Source organism: Oncorhynchus tshawytscha, linkage group LG05 (assembly GCF_018296145.1).
Source record: "Oncorhynchus tshawytscha isolate Ot180627B linkage group LG05, Otsh_v2.0, whole genome shotgun sequence".
NCBI lineage: Eukaryota > Metazoa > Chordata > Actinopteri > Salmoniformes > Salmonidae > Oncorhynchus > Oncorhynchus tshawytscha.
This window is the reverse complement of record NC_056433.1, coordinates 55,109,879-55,134,584: the sequence shown is the minus strand read 5'-3', so window position 1 is coordinate 55,134,584 and position 24,706 is coordinate 55,109,879. Positions and strand designations below refer to the sequence as shown.

Below are 24,706 nucleotides of genomic sequence, written 5' to 3'. Positions count from 1 at the left end.
GATGACAGATTTTGGTATGCAACCCTGAAAAAAATGGTATTTTAAAAACGCCAAAATAAGCCCCGTTTCAAATTATCACTCTTTGAAAAGAACAGCTCCAGACACGAAAGATGGGTGCGTATCACTACGCACTGGCAACTTTTTTCATTTGGAAAAATATTCTGTCATATAAATCATGTTTTTTTGCAATAAAATAGGTGTGTCTTTAATGTGGCTCGGGGCTCGGGAAATAAGAGTGTGGAAAAAATATGAGGGAAAAAAATCCTGTGCAGGCCTTGCTCTTGTGTTCTAAAAATAGAACTTGAGAAAAAGAATAATAATACATGTACTGAACAGTCGAACCCTAATGAGTGCAAAAGTGACAGTGTGAGATAGCTACTCAGGTTGCTGAGGATGGGACTGAGGTCAGTCAGCGCTCCCAAGTGGTGCAGCATTTTAAGGCACTACATCTCTGTGCTAGAGGCATCACTACAGACCCTGGTTCGATCTAGGGCTGTATCACAACCGGCCGTGATTAGGAGTCCCATTGGGTGGCGCACAATTAGTCCAGCGTCGTCTGGGTTAAGGGAGGGTTTGGCCGGGGTAGGCCGTCATTGTAAATAAGAATTTGTTCTGACTTGCCTAGTTAAATAAAGGTTAAATTTTTTAAAAATAGATACAAATGTTTAAGTATGTCTATACCTGCGAAGGCTTTAGAGATGTTCTCTTTTTTCCACTCCCATGGCTGGTCGTACTCGTCTGCTGGCCGCTCGTCATCCTGCGGCAACCGGCTCTCCCTGCCTTCCTCCAGGGGGTTGCTGTACCCCAGCCCCACCCCTAGCGGCCGCCCCCGCTCATTCTCATAGGGGGTGTCGTAGAGCTGCACCTCGCCTTGTGTCCGACCCACTCCGGGACCGTGCTGCAACTCTGTTAGAGAGAACACAAAACATTTGACTAATTTCAATGAATAGTGTGCGACTATTCCATTTGTTTTTCAAAGAGAGAACACACACACACACACATTTCAAAGTCAGACATGAAGGATTTATGAACCAGCAGTTAATAATTTAGAACACAGAAACAGAAAACAAACTGTTATTATGGTTAGAAAACACAAGATTCCTACAACAGGAGGTCAATTGCATCTGTCACAGCAAATTATATGAAAAGCCTGTTGAGCAAAAACAACATGAGTTGAATTTGAGGATGGGAAACAAATTGTTTGCACAGCTTGCTGAAGGCTCAACGCGTCATATGGAGAGGCTTAACTAAACTCTGGGCTAGACCCGGAGCCGTGTAGCAGAAGAACACCACTTCTCTTCACAGTTACAGCAGCAATCTAGTTGCTGCATCTCACAACAGCCAGTCTCATTTGCATTTTTATCAGAATTCTCAGCATGTAGCATGTTCTATAAAAATCTTTCCCAACACCGTCAACCTTCAGAGAGTTACGTGTGACTTTGAGCTGAGAAGCCATAGATTATTGAAATAACAAAAACACATGAAGACAGACTTCTGAAACTACTGCCATGTGGGCTGTTGTGAAGCCCAAAGCTTCAAAAAACAGGCAATATTGGGTGGAAGGAAAGTGGAAGAATCTTTTGTCTCCACCATCAGCCTATCTATGGAGGTGCAGTGATGTGAGAGGGAAAGAGTGCTGGATCTTAAATGGAAGGGTTGGCTGGTGAAAAGCAGAACAGGCTAACTTTAACCTTCAGACTAAAGACTGCTATTGGGCGCCCCTGCCGTCTCCATGGCGACAGAGGCGGCCCTGGGGACAGACCCTGAGGTGGGAGGAGGTGAGGGAGGGCTGGGTTGGTTTGATGTTAAATCATTGAGACAGAGGCAGGCTTGGTGTTGTGGCATGCTGCTGTACCTGTGCAGGGAGCATGGAATGTCAGGGAATAGAGAGGAGATGGAAGAGATTAGGGGAGGGAGATGAAAATAGGCAGGGTGGGAATGAGAAATGGATGGGAACATGAAGGGAGAGAGAATTGAGAGAACGTATCTTGAAGGGAATCAGGAATCTATTACGGTATGCAAATGTATGTCAGACCGGCGGGTGACAGAGAATAGAAACTGAGTTCTGCCTTTATTCTCCCCAACTGAACGTTCAAAAACGTGACAGAACCACATTTAAGATGCCTTGGGGACGACATCTGCCAAAAACACACATCAGTTGATAATCTGTCTCTGGGGGGGTATAATAGCTGTTCTACTTGAGAATCAGAGCGATATTCAGTGTCACACCTGGCTTTCCCTCTTCCACCATGTGTTTAATGGAGCGCCCACTGACATACCACAGTAACTCAGTCCTGGGTTGACTGGCTCACTGGCTTAGGCTCCATTGTGTATTTACCAAGCTGAAAGACTAAGAGCCCCTTTGTCCTAACCCTGTGACTATGAACTGCTTCTGACTTGAATGAAGCCAGCAAAGACAACAGTCAAACACACACTGACTCTCAGACGGATTAAAAAGCTACCCAGAGTCCCGAGGGCAACTAGGGGAGAATCCCTCCACCACTCTAGTGAGAGACGCTTCACTGCATGGGTCTGACAGACAGTGGCTGAGGAAACAGAGTTGTTACTACAGAAAGGCAACATGAGAAACGACAGATCTGAACCAAGGGATGGAGGATGAGCGCGAGAGACATTTGTAAGGCTGTGAGTCAGACAGAGGACAATCTGACAGGGGAAAAGTCTCGCTCCTGCAGTGGAGGGTGTCGTGGCCTCGTCGGCAGATCTGTTTTACGCTAGGCTCTAGCCAACTCTCCTATCGAAGGCATGATAACCAAAGTCAGAGGAGTTGGCTAAACCACAAACAGATCTGGTAACAGGCTAGAAGACAGATATATGAACAAGAACGCCATGGAGAGAATATATTCCGTCAATTGTGATTAGCCTACCTGTCCTGTGACAAAGAAATACTTGGTTCATCCAAAAACCAAAGCCTAGTAACAGACTCACCTGTGATGACGCGTTGGGCCTCGTAAGGCTCCATGTAGCCGTTGTTCTCGCAGTGCACAGGTCCCAGATCAGACTCTGGCCGGGGGTTTGTGTGAGCATCAAACGGATCAGAATAATCTGCATCTCTTACTGCTGGGGCTGACGGAACCACCTGGGGTATAACAGACACTCATTAAGACACAATACATTACAATGTATCACTCATACAGTGCATTCAGAAAGCATTCAGACCCCTTGACTTTTTCCAAATTTTGTTACATTAAAGCCATATTCTAAAATGGATTTAATAAATTGTTTTCCTCATCAATCTGCACACAATACCCCAGAATGGAAAATCCATAATGACAAATCCTTCTTTACATAAGTATTTAGACCCAGAGCAAAAACCAAGCCATGAGGTCGAAGGAATTGTCTGTAGAGCTCCGAGACAGGATTGTGTCGAGGCACAGATCTGGGAAGGTTACAAACAAATCTGCAGCATTTAAGGTCCACAAGAACACAGTGGCCTCCATCATTCTTAAATGGAACCACCAAGACACTTCCAAGAGGTGTCCACTCAGCCAAACTGAGCAATCCGGGAAAAAAGGGAGGTGACCACGAACCCGATGGTCACTCTGACAGAGCTCCAGAGTTTTTCTGTGGAGATGGGAGAACCTTCCAGAAGGACCACCATCTCCACAGCACTCCACCTGTCAGGCCTTTATGGTAGAGTGGCCAGACAGAAGCCATTCCCTCAGTAAAAGGCACATGACAGCCCGCTTGGAGTTTGCCAAAAGCCACCTACAGTAGAGAATCTCAGACCATGAGAAACAAGATTGTCTGGTCTGATGAAACCAAGAGTAAACTCATTGGCCGGAAGGGCTTCGGGACAAGTCTCTGAATGTCCTTGAGAGGTCCAACCAGAGCCCGGACGTGAACCCGATCGAACATCTCTGGAGAGACTTGAAAATTGCTGTGCAGCGACACTCCCCTTCCAACCTGACAGAGCTTGAGAGGATCTGCAGAGAAGAAATGGGAGAAACTCCCCAAATACAGGTGTGCCCAGCTTGTAGCGTCATACCCAAGAAGACTCAAGGCTGTAATCGCTACCAAAAGGTGTTTCAACTAAATACTGAGTAAAGGGTCTGAATACTTATACAAATGTGATATTTCAGTTTATGTACATTTGAAAAATTGTTTTTAAAAAACGTTTTTTTGCTTTATGATAATGTGTTATTGTGTGTAGATTGATAAGGAAAAAATATATATTTAATCTATTTTAGAATAAGGCTGTAACGTAACAAAATGTTTAAAAACTCAAGTAGCCTGAACCCTTTTCCCAAATGCACTATATACTAAGAGCCAAACTCTCATTCTGTTACCAAACTTTTCATCTGTACTGTTCTTCAAGTAAATGTGTTTTTGTAAACTTTTCTGCGGAAATTGTTAAAACTAGTCCTTATACATAGAGTTGTGGTTTGTTTAACGTTGCAATCATTGGTTTTGTTTGTCATACATTTTTAAGTGAAAAGACTGCGTTTTAACATCATTGTTACCATGGAATTGCTCTTATCGAAAGCCCAGGATTGAAATTGCAATGTTCATGAGGGGATGGATGTTCTCACACACCAGAATTCCACACAGACATTAATGAGGGCAGCCAGAGCACCTACGCAGAGTGTCTGTATCAACTCTACCTTCCCTTAGACCTTCAATGCACTTCAGGAGCTGTGCACTTGAGGCTTTTCAAATGAGAATAAGAGATCGATTTTAATGCAGCTGTGGATTTTAATGCATTACCTTAGTGATAATGTGTGCGCTGATTTGTTAACTGAATCAATGTGCATTCCCTGCCTCTATAGGCAAATACTATCTTACTCTCTGTCGCTCTATGAAATTCTGAGCATCCCTGACCCTTGCAGCTGTGCCTGTGTGTTCTCCTGCCAACACATACTGTACTCATCCAGGGTGGGTCTATGTGCCTGATGGCAGCACAAGTGTGGCATACGGTACTATAGCAGCCTAAGGCCTGTATGGCTTTCCTCACATGGGGATCTCTCTCTGCTTGCTAAACCAAACACCATTTATTATTTATGTCTGGACATAAACTCAGGGGACTGTGACACCCCACTCAACGAGCCATCCATCCCATCAATAACACTTCCTTCCATTAGTCATCCAGGCCGGCCAATTTATGGGCCACTTCAAACATGGCATGATGTATTGAAACATTGCATACTTCTGACTCACATTAACAGTCACTTGCATATGGGCTTAATCAATAAGCAGAGAGGTATTTTTAATGGTAATGATTGTTAACGTGGAACAGGAAATGACTTACAGGCTCTTGATCTTCTAGGGAGACGGCACTCAGTAAGATCTTAGTTCGCCCCAGGTCCTGAGAGTCCATCTTGATGAGGCGATGTTTGGGAGATGCAACCTTCATATCCAGGCTGGCGGACTTCAGAGGAGAACCAAAGGCAGGGTAGGAGGAGTCTGAGGACCCAGACTCGTTTCTGGCCCGGTTCTCAGAGTCCTCGTATGGGTCCTCAAAGTCTAGTTTCTTCTGAGCCCGATAGGCTTTCAGTATCTCACTCTCTGTGTAGTCTGGTTTCGGTGGCTGAGGAGGCATCCTCCTGCTCCCAAAACTCAAATAGTCTTTGAGCCACTTTGCCATTTGACCTCTGCTCCCTCAGGCACTTGATGGGTTGAAAGAGGTTTCTGTGAAGAGAAAATGTTATGATTCTGGTTAAACTACTTGCTTTCCTTTTAGTGACCTGATTCTAAACCTCAGACTCAATAGACAACAGACAGTGGATGGATTAACATTGTGTCCTGTTCTGAAGTTAAGTAAAACACTTTAACAATGTCATCATTCATTCAAAATGTAGGACTACTAGGATAACCTGAAATCCTACAATAATCATCTCTGTGTGCACATGGACACTTCTCCCACTGGTCCAGGGACCACTGTGCAACAGCCAGAACAAATAAGAAAAAACGAACCTTAGTGACAGCTGGACTTTAATTACTACTAATCAGTAGGAACTACTAATTACTACTAATGCTCAGAAAAACAATAAAGCAGTCTTTATAGCAGACTTAGCCTGAGAACAGCAATTAAATTGTAAACCCAGTAATAGTCTGATTTAATTAACAGATACTGAATCCACTAGGAACAACTGCAAGTCATGGATAAGAACAAGCAAAACAGTTTCCTGACCTGTGTCAAACTTCAAAACAGAAGGCAATCAACAAAGATAAGTAATATGTTACATCACACTTATATTTTACAACTAACATAAAAGCAACAGTACAGGTAACAGTTTAACACGCATTAAATACAAGTATACAATATCAAATAGTCTTTATATGCTAAAAACATATTGGTCCAAAACATCCCATTGTAATCATGTTTTCCTTTGCTCTTGTCCTCTTTGATATGTTCATTATTTCACCATCGACAACGATGATAACATTGAAACAAACTACAATTTAAGCACTTAAATCTGTAATTCTACTTCCACGTAAATTCTGCAACTTTTAAAATAAGCTTTTCACTAAATTCCAGTTTTTATACTGAAAGTGCATTGCGCTGAGACACACCTTCAGTCCTACCACTCAGTATGCGAGCGTTTTATTCCACTTTTCTTCATTTTGATCGTAGAAAGTAGTCCTATGTTAATAATAGCTTTTGTCCATGAACGTAAATATGGAAAGAACAATCATTTCGCTCCAGTGTGACAGCCTGCGTGCGAGGGTGGAGAATAACAGCAAAGTTCCGCTGGGAAACGACTGATCGCAAGTGAGAGCAACTACGAAGGAAACCTATAGAAATCAGGGAGAAACCACGCAATTAAAGGGGAGGGGTTCATTCCATGATTCACAATGGATTCTCTTTTACAGTCAGACGATTTTTCATTTAATAATTCTGCATAGACCAGTCCCATAACATAAGAGTAATTGCTTATGGAAAATAAAGTAGGCTGCATCTAAAAAAATGATATGTAGTAGCCCTACAAATTAAATGAAAATCAGGTTTAAAATACTCAGGCATTCAGATACTTGACCAAATCATTGAAATGCTTGTTCTCATTAAACAACAAAACGATTCCAAATGCATGAAAAGAGAATACAAGTTTTGTATGATTGCAATGTTTCCTCCACCCCTCTCAATTTGTCCTCATCCCAGCACTCTCTTGCTGATTTGCCTGCCTTAATAGCAAATTAGGCTATGCCATTCAACATTATGTAAATGAGTTTGGTAAATTGGTAGGAGAGAGAAAATAATTTCCTCTGCACAATAATTAACACTTACACCCACAAACTGTTACCAATCTGACAAACACATTTTGAGCAAGCAAATAGATGTGCGGTGCCTGCCATACCCTCCAGGAAAAGCATGGTGAAGCAAAATCTGCAAATAAACACAATCTACATAATAGAAAATATAATTTCTGTTCAAAAGATAGCACATTGTTATATGGGGAAGAGGCTTCATACGTCCACAGATGTCCTTTTTTGTCCGGACCACAGAGTTGTTAAGAGGCTAATTCAATTTCAGCGATCCAGTGGGTGATTTTGTTATCTGGGCCAGTTAAGACACCATAAATGCCTCATGACAGCCATGATCTCACGATCTCCCCGGGAGAAAGAGAGGATGATGTCATAGCTGAGCAGCAGCCTTCACTGCCATTGCCACAACTCCCCCCGCCCACCACTGCTCCCACACTCTCCAAAGTCTTTCTTCCAGGCTGGTATGCCTGGCAGGAGGGACAGTGGGGAACAAAACAGTGAAGTAGAGCAAGAAAAGAAGGAAAGACAGTACCCTCTGGCCCCTGCAGAGAGAGGAGGACACTACATCACATTTACTCATACAATGTTGTGTTTGAGTAAACAACATGCCTGGGTTTTCCACCAAGGACTCAAATTAAATCAAATGTAATGAAAACCCATTTGTGTGGAAATACTTTTACACAATCATTAATGAAGGCCAGTAACAGCATAGTAAATGTAATGCTTGGCATGTGTCGCCATCTCTTGGTGATTTGAAAGAACTGCATAAAGTACAGTCTGTTTCCCTCATTCTCATGACAGACACCGGTTCAATAAACTATCTGATTAAATATGATGTGATACCTGTTGCAGGGGACTGACCTGACTGTTTGGCTGGTATGGTTTGTCTGTGCTGATCCTGGGGTTGAGTCTCTCCCGCTCCAGCTACACCAGAGTTCCTAGAGACAGGCTAAAGTGCTCTGCTCTCCACCATTCAGGTCTCTGTTATGGGGCAATCCACATATGCTGTGTTCACACCGGCAGCCCACATCGGCAGCCCGATCTTTTTTTCACTAATTGGTCTTATCGAACAAAACTTTTTGTGGAAAGTACTGTACTAGGCTGTACATGCACTCAACGTTGTCGAGATACAGTACATCGTTAGTGGAGAAACTGTGAAGCAAGCTGTAGCCTATTGCCTGTTTCTGAGTCCTTTGTTAAAGAAGGTGAAACAATGTTGTGTTTATTTGCTGGCGTTCGCTCCTGCTGCAGCCTTCGCTGTAAAATATAGCACGTTGCCATGGTGCTTCGGATGTGATTGGTCAAAATACCAATTTGTGGAAAAAAAGATCCGATTTCGACTGCCTGTGTAAACGTAGCCATTGTCTCGTCCATCCTGCTGTAAAGAACATATTTCAGGGATAATTCAGTTTGCTTTGGAGGGGTATACACAGAATGTCCAGTAGTTTCAATTAGATATATATATTTTATATGTAAGTAAATTAGTGTAGGGTATTTGTAGCGTTATAATTGCCTGAGCCATGTTCAGCTAAAATGTGATGTTTTACAAGAAAACATTAATATTTACTATCATGTAAGCTAACCTACCCAGCTCTCTGTACAAGCCACATTTCGTTTAAAGTGCTTTGTACTTTTTCAACTTTTAAGGCGACGCTGTTTACTTCTCCATCTCTTGTCCTGGTGCACTACTGCACTTCCGGGCTGATCTTAAATCCCACCCCCCAATTATCATCATTGGCTACGTCTTTTTGCTTTGGTCTTAGTGATTGGCTAAAATGTATCAAATAATGTATCCAAGTCCCGAAGTCATCCAAAACTGCAACATTTAACCTAATACGTTACTGTTACAATTTGGGATATGCGGCAATACACTCTGTGACGACAAACTGCAATGCAGTGAAACATGGTTAATCGCAATAAACCAGATTATTTCTAATGAGAAATTACTTTTATTTTATATATAAGTTGAATCGTTATCCTCAAGTGACAAATATGCGTTATCCCAATATTTACATTAAAAAAATGCATACCACACTAAATCTGTCATGTACGCCTGCCAATCAAAATCCGATCCGGCTTCTGATGCGTAGGTGATTGGAGGATCTGGAAGAAAGGGCAGGTGCATTTGAAAGTCCAAAAGGGATGGACCAGTTGTGTACGTTGCGGCAGCAGGCAACTCATGGGACAGAAGAAACCCCCTCCAAAAAACGCCACTCTACCTCAGGTATTTCTTTCTATACCAATTGAATGTTGAGGATTTAGCCTAATGTGTGTTGGCCTACTACATTTTTATCACCTATGTACTACCACTGTAATATTACCTGTAAATGTATTGGTTATGTTTCCCAAAAGGCTAAATGCTTCTTTAATCAAACTGAGAATAGCCCTGTGTCTCAATGATGCCATTATAAAAAATATATGGTGGTTTATCACACAAGACTTCATCAAACCTGGTTATTGTTGTATTGTATGCTTTGCAAAGGGAAACCTGTTTGAATGCATGTTAAAAGCTAGCCATCCACATGTGTTTGGCAGATTGAAATGCTATGGTGAGAAAATTGGTGTATTTCTTTTCAGTTTCCCTTTCCTGGATGCAAAGTGCTATAAACCAAAATGAAGAGCCTCAAGGCAAAGTTTAAGAAGAATGAGGTAAGAGGCAAGAGTAGGAGACGGTCTCTTACAAAACCATCCACCTCATGCACTGATATCTACAAACACAGTCAGGTTTTCGTTTAGAGTTCGTAGGTGTATTTAGGTGAAGTAAAAAGTATTATTTAAACTTTTTTGGGACCTGATATTGACTGCTATCGGTTGTGATAGGGTGTTCTTTGTCTGATGGCTATCTGTATGTAGGTCCCAGTGCTCACAGTGTGTGTGGGGGGCACTCGGCTTGGTGTCAGTATCACTGAGCAGCAGGGGTACAGCAGGGGAGCAGGCCAGTCTATAGACCAATGCTGTAACCAGAGCTCTCAGGTAGCCTTCAATTATTCAGCCCTCCCTTCACAAACACACACACATTGTGCTGGACACACACATTCAAATAATCCTTCATTTCCTGCTATCGCCCCCATCCCATTATGCAGTTGGTTGTAATGTCAAGGTGAAAATAAAGTAATCAATCCCAAGACAAGAACCATTCTGTACTAATTTTGTATAGCCTAATGTCTTAAATGTCCAAGCAACTGGAGCCTTGTGTTTGGTAGCAAGTAGCTAATAGCTATAGCGTTGTGTGGCTATGCTATACAGTAAGCTCTGAGTAGAACTCAAGTATTCAACTCCTGTGTGCCTTGGCCTGTTTTAGTGAGAGATCCCCAGAGCCTGAGTGATATGGTTGCTCTGCTGGGGTGAAGCTGAGAGAGAACAGAGTAAGTTATTAATCAGTCGATGACTTACCCTCTCACTGGGAGGGATGCTCAAAATTTCATTTGGAGAGATAGAAGGAGAGAGCGAGAGAGAAAGCGAGAGGGTGGGAGAGATATGGAGGGGGAGCGAGTGGGAATGACACTATGTGGACTAGATGGAGCACAAATCAGGTAGCTTATCATCCATCTTAATTTGTCTCACGATGTTGGTCACACACAGACCACTCATAAGCACACTATAGAGAATAGAAACAGCCTACTTAACTGGTTATTAATGTTGGTATACACTTCCCTCATTTCTACAGAGTTAATCAATTGATAGAACAATGCAAACAGTAAAGGATATAGTTACTTTATGATCTCATTTCATGAAAATAATAGATTGTATTATTTCACTTATTGTGACAGTTACTTGTAATGCTGTAATTGGCTGCGTCCAGGTCAGACGAGAGTCGAGTCAGGATGTTATTATTCTATAATATTTATATAGGGTTGAGGGTAGCCTAGCGATTAGAGCATTGGGCCAGTAACCGAAAGGTTGCTGGTTTGAATACCCAAGCCGACAAGGTGAAAAATCTGTCGATGTGCCCTTGAGCAAGGCACTTAACTTTAATTTGCTCCAGGGACGACGTATTATAACAAATTTCACTGTGTCTATCTGTATGTGACAATTTTTTTTTTTTTATCAGCGTGTCCCCTCTGCCCTACCTTGGCATTACCAGCCAGCTATTTTCTCCTCTTTCTGCTGAGCATTCATCTTCTCCTGATGCACACAGGCCCAGAGAAAGAGTGTGGCTGGGCTAACTAGTCCAAGTAGGACAGCACCGGGAGGGAGAGAGCTGACTGAAATAAATGGACAGACTGTGAGAGGAGGCAGAGAAGACTGTACCAGACTAGGCTGGGGTGAAAAATAAGAAGGGCACCAAAAGAGGGAGGTTGTGTGTGTGTGTGTGTGTGTGTGTGTGTGTGTGTGTGTGTGTGTGTGTGCCAGGTTGAGACTGCAGACTGAGTACGTAGGTCCCTGAGAGCAGCAGCACAGGAAGAGGGGAAGGTGTTTTGGCTGAGAGAGCAGAGCACTGCGTATGGAGAGCGATGTTATCGTGAGACTCAGAGGGCTGAAGCAGTGTGTGTGTTTGTGCAAGAAAGTATAGCCTAATGTTTATCTTTAGTATGTGCATCATCATGTTTCTGTTTTGATACATGCATGGGGTTGTCGATTGTTTTCAGTGAGGTTTATGCTGTGCATTTATGCTTTGTCATTAAGTCAGTGCTAAGTTAGTGCTAAACTCTGAGGCTGTATTTAAGGCCTAGTGGCAATTGAGTAGTGTGTATGTTTGTGTGTGTCAGAATTCTGATCAGGCAGTGCACCGCTCTATGGGTCTATGGATCCTTCCTAGCTCTATCGATCGTCAGCTCTGAGCCTGATGAAGCGTTATTTCTGTCCCTGTTTCAGCTTACTGGTGGTAGGTACACTCTCTTTTACATCTGTTTGACCTCAGCTGTCTTTTCATTGTACTTTCTCTCAACGGGTTACTTTTTCTGGCAAAAACTGCTCAAAATAAATGTTGTGTACTGTGTGTAATGTCCCCATTGAAGCAATCAGCTTGTGCCGTATGTCCATCGTCATTTCACTTTGACGAGGCACACAGTATTAGATCTGGCAGTCTCATCTAGACCGATGGTTAGTCATCACTCAGATCTTTGTATAGTATGTAATCAGATAGGGGTCCGTGTTTATTCTATACTGAATGTACTGTAATTTGGTTAGCTCTGATCATGAGCCCGAGGTTGCGACTGAGTCGTGACCCATCTGTCCCTGTCTCCTCAGAGTCAGGACTGGAGTAAGAGCGATGAGAGACTACTGCAGGCTGTAGAGCAGAACGAGCCTGACAAAGTAGCTGCCCTGATTGTGAAGAAGGGACTTTGTCCCACCAAACTGGACGTGGAGGGAAAGTCAGCGTAAGTACCAGCACTTAGGGCCTGTTTCCCGGACACAGACTAAGCCTAGTCTTAGACTAAGAAGCACTTTCAATGGAGAGTCGTTATTGAACTTGCTTATTAGTCTAGGGTTAAGTTTAAATGCACCACGAAATGGCCCTTACTGTTCGAGCTGTGTCACTGCGGGTAAGTAGTTGAAATTCTCCTTTCTACTTTCTTTGTTTCAGAACTAAACTCAGCAAAAAAAGAAACGTCCCTTTTTCAGGACCCTGCCTTTCAAAGATAATTCATAAAAATCCAAATAACTTCACAGATCTTCATTGTAAAGTGTTTAAACACTGTTTCCCATACTGAACCATAAACAATTAATGAACATGCACCTGTGGAACGGTCATTAAGACACTAACAGCTTACAGACGGAAGGCAATTAAGGTCCCAGATATGAAAACTTAGGACACAAAAGAGGCCTTTCTACTGACTCTGAAAAACACTGAAAGAAAGATGCCCAGGGTCCCTGCTCATCTGCGTGAATGTGCCGGAGGCATGCTGCAAGGAGGCATGAGGACTGCAGATGTGGCCAGGGCAATAAATTGCAATGTCCGTACTGTGAGACTCCAAAGACAGCACTACAGGGAGACAGGATTGACAGAGGATCATCCTCACAGTGGCAGACCACGTGTAACAACACCTGCACAGGATCGGTACATCCGAACATCACACCTGTGGTACAGGATGGCAACAACAACTGCCCGAGTTACACCAGGAAGGGTGATGGTCGGATTTGCGTTTATCGACGAAGGAATGAGCGTTACACCGAGGCCTGTACTCTGGAGTGGGATCAATTTGGAGGTGGAGGGTCTGTCGTGGTCTGGGGCGGTGTGTCACAGCATCATCGGACTGAGCTTGTTGTCATTGCAGGCAATCTCAACGCTGTGCGTTAGAGGGAAGACATCCTCCTCCCTCATGTGGTACCCTTCCCGCAGGCTCATCCTGACATGACCCTCCAGCATGACAATGCCACCAGCCATACTGCTCGTTCTGTGCGTGATTTCCTGCAAGACAGGAATGTCCGTGTTTTGCCATGGCCAGCAAAGAGCCCGGATCTCAATCCCATTGAGCACGTCTGGGACCTGTTGGATCAGTGGGTGAGGGCTAGGGCCATTCCCCCCCAGAAATGTCCGGGAACTTGCAGGTGCCTTGGTGGAAGAATGGGTTAACATCTCACAGCAAGAACTGGCAAATCTGGTGCAGTCCATGAGGAAGAAATGCACTGCAGTACTTAATGCAGCTGGTGGCCACACCAGATACTGATTGTTACTTTTGATTTTGACCCCCTCTTTGTTCAGGGACACATTATTCCATTTCTGTTAGTCACATGTCTTTGGGACTTGTTCAGTTTATGTCTCAGTTGTTGAATCTTGTTATGTTCATACAAATATTTACACATGTTAAGTTTGCTGAAAATAAATGCAGTTGTGAGGACTTTTTTTTTTTTTTGCTGAGTTTACTAGTGTTGATGATCTTGTTGATTATCTTCATCACCATAAGGACATGATCTCTTCCTGGTAGGTTCCATCTCTGTGCGTCTCGAGGTCGTCTGGACTGCTTGGAGGTCATCCTGGCTCACGGGCCAGACATTAACGTGACAGATGGTACAGGTGAAACGACAGTCTCATTACCTGAACATGTTGTTAACACATTTAGTGTCACGGACCGCCAAGGTAACGCTTTGTGGCTATACCTGGTCAAAACAATTACAACATGCTCTCTTGCTACTCTCATTCTTTCCTTCTCTCTCTTGGTGATTTGAAATGGCCTCATCAACCCCAAGGCTTCAGTGCCCTTCACCTAGCAGCAAAGAACTGCCAGCCTGAGTGCCTGAAGAGACTATTACAGGTGCAATAGACAGTCAGACACAGTTAATATTAATACGATACATGGAAAATAAGGTATGCAGTTATCATGCATTTTTGGTGAAATGCGTCTCATATTCCCACAGGAGAGATTGTCTGTAGACTCCTCAGACAGCTTTGGCCGGACAGCTTTGCATCACGCAGGTCTGAAATGCACTAGCTACTGTATAATACAATTGATTACAGCACTATGTGTAACACTGTAAACAACTCAACCATTTTGTACCTTCCATTTATTTCACTATGGTGCCTGTCCATCTTCCTGCAGCTGTGAGCGGCTGCTTGTCCTGCACTGAGACTCTGTGGGACTTCAAGGCCAGTCTGGATGCCCAGGACGGGGTAAGTGGCGTTGTCCTTAGACTGTCTCTGTACGGCAATAGCCACCAAGTCAGATCCAGGAGAACTAAAGGGTGAACAGGGTTTTGTTACAGCCCATCACTAACACACATGAAACAATCAACCATGTTAAGTCATTGTGGCCTCGCTATCTCAGGATGGGGTGACCGCGCTGATCCTAGGAGCCCAGATGAGCAGAGTGGAGCTGTGTGCTTTCCTGTTGGACCGAGGAGCCAATCCCAACATACAGGACAGCCAGGGCAGGTACTTCAACAAGACTCAACAAACAAGGCTTTGTATTAGATTGACTTATGCAAAACAAACTGTGAACATAAGACAAAGGTGATGGCTGGCTATGTAGTCAGATAGACCCGCAGTGTTTCATAAGGGGCTAAATATATGTTGTGTCCTCTTATGTTCTTGATCTTGTGTTTTTTTTGTGTTGTAGGTCAGCCCTGATGTTGGCCTGTGAGAGTGACAGTGCAGAGACTGTGGAGGCATTACTAAGGGGAGGGGCTAACCCACATCTGGCCGACGCCCTCGGACACCACGCAGCCCACTACAGCGCAACTGCCGGCAACCAGCGCATTGCACAGCTGCTGCAAAACAGAGCTCCAGGTAACCAACGGTAACCTTTGGTTGTCTTACCTGCTGACTGCAGCAGGATTGGGCTCAATTCCATTTCAATTTGGATTTTTACAATGGTTGAATTGGAATTTCCATCCACCCTCTGATTTGAAATGGAATGGACCCCGACTATGCACTTGCAGCCCTACTCTGGGCTCTGGCAGTGGCAGTCTGGTGCATAGAATTATAATCGATAGAATAGACTAATTCAAATCAATATTCCCTGCTGGGTGAACGGAGGCCATATTTGGTGTACCATTTCAAATGTTTAATCAATTGACATGGTAACTGCCACAAAACGATGTCTGCTATTGGGTGTACTGTACCAAAAATCCATGGTCCTTTATCCTTTCTATCAGATGTAATTCTATGGTCTGGGTTATGGCCTCAATCTGGTCCCCCAGGAAATGGCTGTAATGTGAGGAAGTCGGTGAAGGAGACAGCTGGGGGTAATTGTAACAGCCTGAAACAGAGAGGGAAGGCTTGCTGCACTTTTATCTTTAAACAAAGGCTTGCTGATTTATGAAAAACAGATGTGTGCTTTGTTTGAAATGGAGGGGAATGAAAATAGAGCCGTCCCTAAAATGTCTCTGGTGTATCTGATAAATGAGGAGTCTTGTAGCTTACAGCTTACAGTAGGGCTGTTGTGTGGTGGTATACTGTTGTGTGGTGGTATACTGTTGTGTGGTGGTATACTGTGTGCGACAGGATATAGGAGGATTTTTTTATTTTGCTTTTTGGGGTATGCTTTTGTGGGTAGTGGGTATGCTTTTTAGCTTTAGCTGCAGTGTAAATCATTGCGTGTGAGTGTCTTGAATCTCAATGGACCAGAGGTTAAAAGGCCTTGCTGTTTGTCTCTCCCATGCATACGTAGCCACTGAGGGCAATGGAGAAGAGGTAACTTACCACTCATCATTTCATTTTCATTTGAAAACATAGCCAGTATTACTGAATTGTACATAATAGACTTTACGACATAGGAACAAACACAAACTTCTTATCACATGTTCGATCTACAACAACAACTTTTGAACAACAACAGCTGAAGTAACATCTCAAGGAAAACAAGTAAAAGTCTCATTACAAGACATTTTAGGCGACAGTACTGCTTGCTTTGTTATGGACCTTGCTGCTCCTCTCCTCCTGCTTTCCCCTGTTCCCCTGTTCCTTCTGTTTGTTTGTGCCTCCAGCGACAGCCCCCTCCTCCCCCTCCCCTACCAGGGGGTACGACCCCCCGTAAGAGAAAAGCCCCCCCTCCTCCACGCTCCCCTCCCCAGGTACGACTGCAGCTCCAGAGATGGATGACAGTTGTTACTTTGACATATCAAAATGCTTTTTGTATGATTCTTACTAACTCTTACTTATGCTGTGATAATCATGCTCATAATAACTTTGATAACCATGTTCCAGGGCTCCCCGCCATCTCCTGCCTCCCAGAGCCCTCCTCCCCCTGCCTCTTCTGAGCCTCAGATCCAGAGACCCGCTCCCCTTCCTCAGTCCCCAGAGACGCAGCGCTCTGCTCAGGCTAACCTTGTGAGTTACATCCCCTGCCACTACATAGTGTATGCATAGCACCTAGGTTTGCAAAACTACCGGTAATTTACCAAAGTTACCAAAATGTTCTGCAATGTTGGTAATTAATAGGTCATCTATTTTATATCTTTGTCTATATTGTCCATGAGTTTCTAGTAGATGGTTCAAGAGATGATAGCCTAATTTAAAAAGTATCTAATCAACAATGGCATTATTTTCAATTAACTCTGCAACTCTTCCAACTATTTACTTTTTTTCGCAACTGTCACCAGTTTGGCTCCAAAAAAATGAAAAACAAAGACCTATTGACAAAGCTAGTAAAATATATAAGTGTGTAAAAAATCAAGGATTGTTAATGCTGTAACCCTCATTTTAAACATCAATGTTATTCAATAAGTTGATGGGTTATATTTTTGTTTCATAGTTTTGTCATATTTTTTTACATTTTTAAAATTATTGTATTATTGTATATATATTTTATTGTATATATTTTACAAGTGATAAGGCCACACAGAAGACCAGAGATAATTACAGACACCTGTGATCATCTGAATTAACCAGAAAGGCCACTAGATTCTGTTAGTTTACTGGTAAATGTTACCAGTAATATACCCTCCATTTACAACGCTAATAGCAACTAGGCATACAAGAGATAAAATATGCTTATCCTTATGGTATACAACCCTTAACACATCTCAATTCAAGGTACTCCTCTTTAGATATCAATTTTTAGGATCAGTATTTATGACTGTAGTAGACAGTAACAGACAATACATAGTGAATGACTATCTACTGTATTCAATTTGAGACTGCTAATGAGTACGGTGCTGCTGTGCGGCTGTGATATTACTGATAGGTATTGCTATGTGTGTGTCTGTGAGATGGAGGATGAGGAGGTGTTTGAGGAGATCCGCAGACTGCGTCTGGAAAGGGGACGTCTGCTCCAGAAGATCAAAGGTCTGGAGCAGCAGCAGAACAGCGCCCACACTGCCCTGGAGGAGGTACTGCATGCAATGTCCACTTCCGAGCCTGAGTCAAGCTCAAACGCCTATTCCCTAGAAACCTCTCATATCTGAAAAGAAATCCGCTGTGAACTCACTCTCTCCCTGTGCTAGCTGACTCAGCTGAGAGAGCGTCTGCAGCAGGCGGAGGCAGAGCGGGACAGGCTGCAGACTGAGCTGGAGGAGCTGAAGGCAGGTCAGGTGATCGGTGCCAGTGACTCAGATGACGACATGCTGGACTTCCCAGGTGTGTGTGGGTAGAGAGGGAATACTGCTGGCAGTTTGTTAATTTTTTTAAACTGACCAAATGTTGGATAGATGGACTTAGGCTATAGCAGCCTAATGAGCGTCATACCTAGATGATGAATCATCACTCAAATTCTAGCTACTGACATGGTAATGGCTGATGTTTTGTTAGTCAAAATATAGCATTGATTTACCTCTGTCTATCTTGAAGGTGCTGAGAAGCTGCTCTCCAGACGGTCGAGAGAGTCTCCCTCTGCTCTGGACGAGGGGGTGGCAGACTCCCTCAACCCCACCTCTCCTGGTGCTGCAGACTCAGACACTGTGGCTGAGCTACGCAGACAGCTGAAGGAGCTGGCCTTACAGAATCAGGAGCTGGTCCTGAAAGTGCAGGTAACAAACACACACACACACACACACACACACAGCATCGGCTAATGAATTGATAGAGAGGGAGTTATTAAAAGGCCCTTCAAAGTCCAGAGTAGTACTGATGATGCTGCTGGTTCAAGGCTGGCTGAGCAGCGTCAGATTGGACCGTTAGTCATAACCACTTTATAGACCTATGATGTAGCATCCAGCTAGAAATAGAATAATAGCATCACAGAGAGGCACAGAGACTGGTTGCAGGCATTCTTCACTAACTGGGTCATGGTCTGTACAAGTAGACAGAATCGGGACAAAGGGTTACAGCCAGGCTACCATTGGAGGGTGTGTCTGAGGCTGTGTACTGCATGAGAGCTAGTACAAGGGCTGGTATAATGTCTGAACCGGTCACCAAGGAGGAGTAGAGGAGTTCTGTGACTGGCGACTTGAGTTGATAAAGTTTTGACAATAGGAAAATAGGATGCTTAACCTATGATACACATATCACAACCGCTAGAGAATAAACAAACCCTCACTGACTATTTCTGTACTGTGATCTTGTGCGGTTTGCAGATGCTGGAGATGTTTGAGAAAGATGACACTGACATGCAGACATCCGGCCCAGACTTTGTCCCCACGGCTCTGTATGACTCCCTGAGGAGGGAGTTTGAAGCTCTGCAGGAGCATTACTCCCAGGCCCAGGCTTCAGCTGAGGCCTCCAGCATGGCAGGGGAACAGTGGTAAGGATTACCACCCACACCATCTTACGCGAGCCACCTTATACCTTCTGGATAAGAGCATCTACTAAATGACTAAAATGTCACATTCACACCACCCACCAGGGTTCGAGTTCAATTTATAGAGGTGCCCTGGGGTGCTGAGCACTACCATGAGGGCACCCCGGTAAGGACTAAAGTATTAAATCAACATGGACACCCCCTAAAGGGTTCAAAATATTAACACTGGTTCAGCCCACTATTTTTAGCATCTTTAAGCCCACTATTTAAGAGTCTGTGTGTAATTTGAACCCTGCCAGCCACAGTATTGTAATTAGAAGATTCTAGCTAACATAATATGCCTCTACAACCATAGTTAGACCTCTCACTTCACTTCAGTTCTGAGGTTTGTTGTCTTTTACACCTGCATTGCTTGCTGTTTGGAGTTTTAGGCTGGGTTTCTGTACAGCACTTTGAGATATCAGCTGATGTAAGAAGGGCTATATAAATTGATTTGATTTTCTGCAGGTGTGAGGAGGTGGAAGGGGGAGGAGATGGGGTGTCAGGGGCAGAGGGGAAGGAGCGGACAGAGGAGATGGAGGGGGAGAGCAGTAAGGAGCTGAAGGAGAGGCTGTGTGGGCTGGAGGAGCAGCTGGCCCACTCCCAGTCTGAACTGGAGGAGCTGAGAGAACAGGTGCACCTTGGGGTCTACTCCGTGGAACAGGCAGGGGGCCATGGGAGCACGGTGGGTGAGACGGAGGGGGCGGGCCAGGAGACGCAGCAGCTGAGAGAGAGGGTGAGGGACCTGGAGGCGGTGCTGAAAGAGCGAGAGAGACAGGGGGAGGGACAGAGTGAGGGGGAGGGCGAGAGCACAGGGGACAATGACACAGTCAAACAGCTGAGAAAGAAAGTTCAGAAACTACAGGCAGCCCTGGAAGATAAAGGAACAGAAAAAGAGGGTGAAAAGGAGGACGGAGGAGGGGAGAGTGAGACAGTGAGGAGCCTCAGGGAGAGGGTAAGTGAGCTTGAAGCCGACCTGGCAGAGAGCAAGGAGTCAGGGAAAGCGGGGGAAAGGAGAGAGGGTGTGGTAAAGCAAGAAGGGGAGGTGGTGTGGAGGCTACAGGGGCGTGTGGGGGAGCTGGAGGAGGAGCTGAGGCAGTGTGTTCCCCGTTCGGAGCTGGACGAGGTGCAGGTGACCCTGGGTCTGCAGTGTGAGCAGCTGGCCAGGGAGAGGGCTGAGGCCAGCCTGAGACTGAACGAGGCTTTACTGGAGCTGGAGAGACTACGCCCCCCCAGCCCCACACACCACCAAGGAGATGAGGAAGAGGAGGAAGAGGAGGAAGATAGGTCTGAGGGGTCAGAGCCCTCCATCACATCAGGTGTGTTTCCCTATTGTCTAACTGGTGTCCTGTTATTGTTATATTCCGGTATTATAATATTCTCTACCTTATCGATCATCTTTGCTCTCTGTGGCACAAGGACAAATTATTTCACTGTAGTCAATCAGTGGTAAGCTTTAAATAAGTTGTTTATAACCATTCATTTGCTGTCATGTAATGACTTTCATGTTTCTCTGAGTTTGTGACGGCAGTTCTGTCCAATCAGAACTCTTTTTGAGGCTTGCGTGATGACACTTCTCACCAATCAGAGCACTCTCTAAGTCTGTGATATTTCTTCTCTCCAATTAGAGCCCTCCCTGAGACGGGTGAGAGAGGAACTGGAGGTGGCTAGGCAGGAAGCAGCTCAGGCTCTGGACTGTTTGTGTGCGGAACGCGAGGGCCGGGCCCAGGACACCCTCCACATGAGAGACGCAGTGTCCCTGTCCCAACACACAGAGGCGCTGTCGGCCCTGTCGGAGCAGCTGGCGCAGACAGCCCAGGAGCTGCAGGCAGAAAGGGCCCTGCGATGCCATGCCCAGACTGAGACGGCTAGGCTAGAGGCCCAGCTACAGGCCACACAACAGGACCTTATACCCAGGGAGGAGCACAATAAAGTTAAGGTTAGCTTGACGAGAAATAATTTTCTCATCGATGAAACATTTGATCTCAGTACAGTTTTCTGTTTCCAAAACTAAAATCTGAAAAAAACTGAGTGGACTGCGTTTTGTGGACTTTACCATATGCCAAAGTTTTTAAAAAACGGCATTGTTTAGGAGTGCAAAGGGCAGATTGAGTTATTGCACAAGGGCACGTCACATTGTAGGCGCTCCCTAATGGAAATGTTCCAATAAATTCTAAAACACACCAATGGGATCTCACTAGCTCGTGCTTGGCTCGGCCCAACTCCTTGCTTGGCTTGCCCACTGTGGTTCATTTTCTCCCACTGAAAACGACATGCTCTGGTCTATCCTGGGTTAGTTGTAAAAATCTTGGACAGTACTATGAAAGTAGTACTTCCTGACTTCATGCTGTCTACTGTTCCTGTTGTATCAGTTGGAGCTGCAGCGCGCTCTGCAGGCCAGTGAGAGCAGTGCGGCAGAGGCCAAGGATGCTCTGAGTGTGAAGGAGACAGAGCTGAGAGACATGAGGTCCCAGAAGGCTTTGGAACAAGGCCTGGTGTCCAAGGAGGACCACGAGTCCCAGCGCCTCTCACTGCAGGCCGATATCAACACACTCACCGCCCGATTCAACGACCTCACACGCAAACATGAGAAGACCTGCACCGAGGTGTGTGTGTGTGTGTGTGTGTTTTTGTTCTTGTTTACCAAAATACTGAGAATTTGAAGAAAGTTAGAGACAAACATTACCTCAAGAGTTGACTAAAAGCCACAGACTACAGACTCCTTTTGCGTTATTTATGTGTGTGTTCTATATCTCCTTACAGCCTTTTCCCTTCATCTATCTCCCCCCTTTCTAGAGGCACTGTACTACTATGGCTGACCCTGTAAAACAACACATTTCACTGCATCTATCCGGTGTGTGAAACCATAAATAAAATAAATCCTCTTTCTTTCTCCCGGTCTCCCTCCCAACAGGTGTTCCAGGTGCAGCGGGAAGCTCTGTTTAATAAGAGTGAACGTCAGGTGGCCGAGGCTCAGGTGGCCACGGCGCAACAGCAGCTGGCTGATCTGCAGGCCCAGTCCAGCCACGTCCAGGAGCTCCACAAAGACATCCAGGACTCCCAGGGCCTGGTCAAGGAGAAGGACCGCAAGGTGAGACACAGATGGTAGAAGTTAAATTGAGCGACACTGTACTTTATTTGGAAATCGACCCCTAGACCCTACCCCTTTGTCTGGCTACCCATCCACATCGCTTAGGCCAAACGCCACACCAACTAATGTTTCTTCTCCATGATGAGTCTGGATTTGATATCCTCCCTCATGACTTCTCGAATGCGAACACATTCAAACCATTTTGATTGGTCAAAGAAACCGATGGGTTGGGCCAGAGCCTGAACACATATGTGTAAAATCATTGGCTTTGATACTCTGATTGGTTAGAGACGATACAATCGCTGATGACCTGTTTTGTACAATGCCCCACTCTTTAACATCAGCAGAAATGACTTTTACAATGGCGGTCTCAGACTGAAAGTACGTAGCGATAAATAAATAGAGCAGTGGAATTAAATTCAGTATAAGTCATTAGACAACGTACCCCTTGCCCTCTGGTAAGCTGGGTAGAATTTGACCATGTTACTGTCCATTCCATTTAGATCAACACATAGTGCTGAAGTGTGAGGGCATGAGTGTGATTTGGAACTGAGAAAAAGACCATGGGAAATGAAGGGATCTGTGATCTCCCTGTTTAGATAATGGAGCTGTCTAAGGAGATTTTCCATCTGAAGGAGGCTCTGGGGGCCCTGAGTCCTCCTCTGGGACTCTCCTCTTCCCACTCCTCCTCTCACTCCCACTCTGAGAGAGTTCCCCCTGTGAACCCTGGCCAGCAGGTGGCGCTGCAGAACAGAGTGGCTGTACTCTCCAAGGAGCTCCAGGTGAGGGCATCACTGAGCCAAAACAAATACTGAGGTTCATGGTTTAAAGAATGCTGGAGCATACTGTCTGTATTGTATATTACAGGATTGGGAACGAAAGCACAGACAAGTTGTAGCTGTATACCGATCCCATCTACTGGCTGCTGTACAGGTAAGTACAACTCTATGCACCTTTGTAGAAGACACGTCATTATCGGGTCAGTGCAATATGAAGTGTTGTTGAGGGGATGTGAATGAGACTTGTTGTATCTTCCTCAGGGCCGGATGGATGAGGAGGTCCAAGAGCTCTTACTGCAGATCCTGAGGATGTCACACAAGGACCAGGGTTACTGACCCCCACAGGCAGTGTACTCCCTGTGCAATGCAAGACACAACGGGCTATGGGACCCATCACTGTACTATACCCTCTACTAACTACAGTATATGTACACACTTACTGAAAGCAACGGGTCTGTTCTGCATACAGTACGTGTAGCCTTGGAAAGACAGAGGCTAGCCCCTTCATGACTAGTGTTGAACTGGATAGACATGGACAGGTATGGTTTTCTGGTATCAGAAAGAGAAATGCATTTATAGATAATTACTTGTATTGAGTAACAAGAATGTATCTCTTGTCTCAATTGTGTGATGAGCCTACTGTTTGAATATATTTTGTATGATATTCTTACAATAAAGACATAGAAAGAAACCAAAATCTTGCCTCTACCTCCTTGTTTAGATGTTTATTTATTGGATAAATAAATACTAAAAGCTCAAAAGTGATAGGACTAACATGCAGAAGCTTTTCATCGATTTCCTCTGATTTAGGCTAGGCCAGGGATATCGGTGGGGGCTGACATGTGCTCCCATAAAGCCTGACATCCATTAGCCTAATTTCCTAATAAATCCAGATTAAGGGAGAGTGCTGTGGATTGGGTCCAACACACATTACACACCCTTTAGTTTGCCCATTGTCATCTCACACAATTTGACATGATTTTTCAATGTTTCTAATTTTAACAGTGCCTTGGTCATGTGACCTACTGACCTCAAACAAAGTTCAGAATGTCCACTAACTACCCCTATATATTGCACATCCTTTAGTTTGTCCATTTATCTCACATGTTTTTATACTACATTTTTTTACTTTCTAATTTCAATAGCTCCTTGGTCATTTGACCTACTGGACTCAAACAAGGTTCAGAATGTACACTCAGTGGGCCTACATATTGCACACACTTTAGTTTGTCCATTTTCATCCCACATGATTTCACATGAATTTTGTAAACATTCTAATTTCAATAGCTATTTGGTCATGTGACCTACTAGATTCAAACAAGGTTCAGAATGTCCACTGACTACCCTTCTATATTGCACACCTTTTAGTTTGTCCATTTTCATCTCTTGTTTTTACATGAATTTTTCAAACTTTCACATTTCAATAGCTCTTTGGTCATGTGACCTGACAAGGTTCAATGTACAGTCAATGGACAAACAAAGGGTAGTTAGTGGACATTCTGAACCTTCTTTGAGGTCAG

The 24,706-nt window shown here is 44.4% G+C and overlaps 3 protein-coding genes across 10 annotated transcripts in view; 2 read left to right on the top strand and 1 right to left on the bottom strand.

The window, feature by feature from the left end:
- Positions 1 to 8,226, bottom strand: part of LOC112250886 (SH2 domain-containing adapter protein D) — a 28,812-nt gene extending 20,586 nt beyond the window's left edge. Inside the window, exons 1-4 of one of the 6 annotated variants that reach the window (XR_006083448.1) lie at positions 6,532 to 6,759; positions 5,267 to 5,646; positions 2,947 to 3,097; positions 682 to 906 (exon numbers count right to left, since the gene is read on the bottom strand). Coding sequence is in view for 5 of the 6 variants with exons in the window: in XM_024421412.2 (XP_024277180.1) it covers positions 682 to 906; positions 2,947 to 3,097; positions 5,267 to 5,602 (712 nt within the window). In the remaining variant the exon portion in view is untranslated. Of the gene's footprint in view, positions 1 to 681; positions 907 to 2,946; positions 3,098 to 5,266; positions 5,647 to 5,831; positions 5,907 to 6,531; positions 6,760 to 7,428; positions 7,518 to 8,082 lie in introns of those variants that run through there. The other 5 variants (XM_024421412.2, XM_024421411.2, XM_024421407.2 and 2 more) reach the window with 5 other exon arrangements.
- Positions 8,227 to 8,847: 621 nt separating this feature from the next.
- On the top strand, positions 8,848 to 19,771 carry LOC112250884 (ankyrin repeat domain-containing protein 24-like). 3 transcript variants are annotated; one of them, XM_024421405.2, is made up of 16 exons: positions 8,848 to 9,445; positions 9,799 to 9,870; positions 12,412 to 12,542; positions 14,091 to 14,179; positions 14,353 to 14,417; positions 14,521 to 14,578; positions 14,703 to 14,773; positions 14,928 to 15,034; positions 15,219 to 15,388; positions 16,272 to 16,294; positions 16,588 to 16,674; positions 16,808 to 16,930; positions 17,812 to 17,931; positions 18,046 to 18,178; positions 18,389 to 18,567; positions 19,114 to 19,771. In XM_024421405.2, exons 2-16 carry the CDS (start codon positions 9,835 to 9,837, stop codon positions 19,282 to 19,284), a joined length of 1,563 nt encoding a protein of 520 aa, XP_024277173.1. In that variant the 5' UTR covers positions 8,848 to 9,445; positions 9,799 to 9,834; the 3' UTR covers positions 19,285 to 19,771. The 3 variants fall into 3 exon arrangements, with proteins under 3 accessions (XP_024277173.1, XP_024277172.1, XP_024277174.1); XM_024421404.2 differs by lacking the exons at positions 8,848 to 9,445; positions 9,799 to 9,870 and adding an exon at positions 11,560 to 12,046; XM_024421406.2 differs by lacking the exons at positions 8,848 to 9,445; positions 9,799 to 9,870; positions 16,588 to 16,674 and adding an exon at positions 11,561 to 12,046.
- Positions 19,430 to 23,876, top strand: LOC112251556 (ankyrin repeat domain-containing protein 24). Its single transcript, XM_024422535.1, has 8 exons — positions 19,430 to 19,443; positions 19,785 to 20,635; positions 20,945 to 21,255; positions 21,689 to 21,922; positions 22,231 to 22,407; positions 23,007 to 23,189; positions 23,275 to 23,340; positions 23,448 to 23,876. The coding sequence occupies exons 1-8, from the start codon at positions 19,430 to 19,432 to the stop codon at positions 23,520 to 23,522; spliced, it is 1,911 nt and encodes a 636-aa protein (XP_024278303.1). The 3' UTR covers positions 23,523 to 23,876.
- Positions 23,877 to 24,706: the final 830 nt, after the last annotated feature.

Excerpts from the sequence above, each read along its gene's own strand:
- LOC112250884 (XM_024421404.2), top strand. The coding sequence starts at position 12,008 with ATGAAGCGTTATTTCTGTCCCTGTTTCAGCTTACTGGTG. Across the intron at positions 12,543-14,090 it reads GACGTGGAGGGAAAGTCAGC|GTTCCATCTCTGTGCGTCTC; the intron begins GTAAGTACCAGC and ends TCTTCCTGGTAG. Across the intron at positions 15,035-15,218 it reads ATACAGGACAGCCAGGGCAG|GTCAGCCCTGATGTTGGCCT; the intron begins GTACTTCAACAA and ends TTTGTGTTGTAG.
- LOC112251556 (XM_024422535.1), top strand. Across the intron at positions 20,636-20,944 it reads AGAGCCCTCCATCACATCAG|AGCCCTCCCTGAGACGGGTG; the intron begins GTGTGTTTCCCT and ends CTCTCCAATTAG. Across the intron at positions 22,408-23,006 it reads TCAAGGAGAAGGACCGCAAG|ATAATGGAGCTGTCTAAGGA; the intron begins GTGAGACACAGA and ends CTCCCTGTTTAG.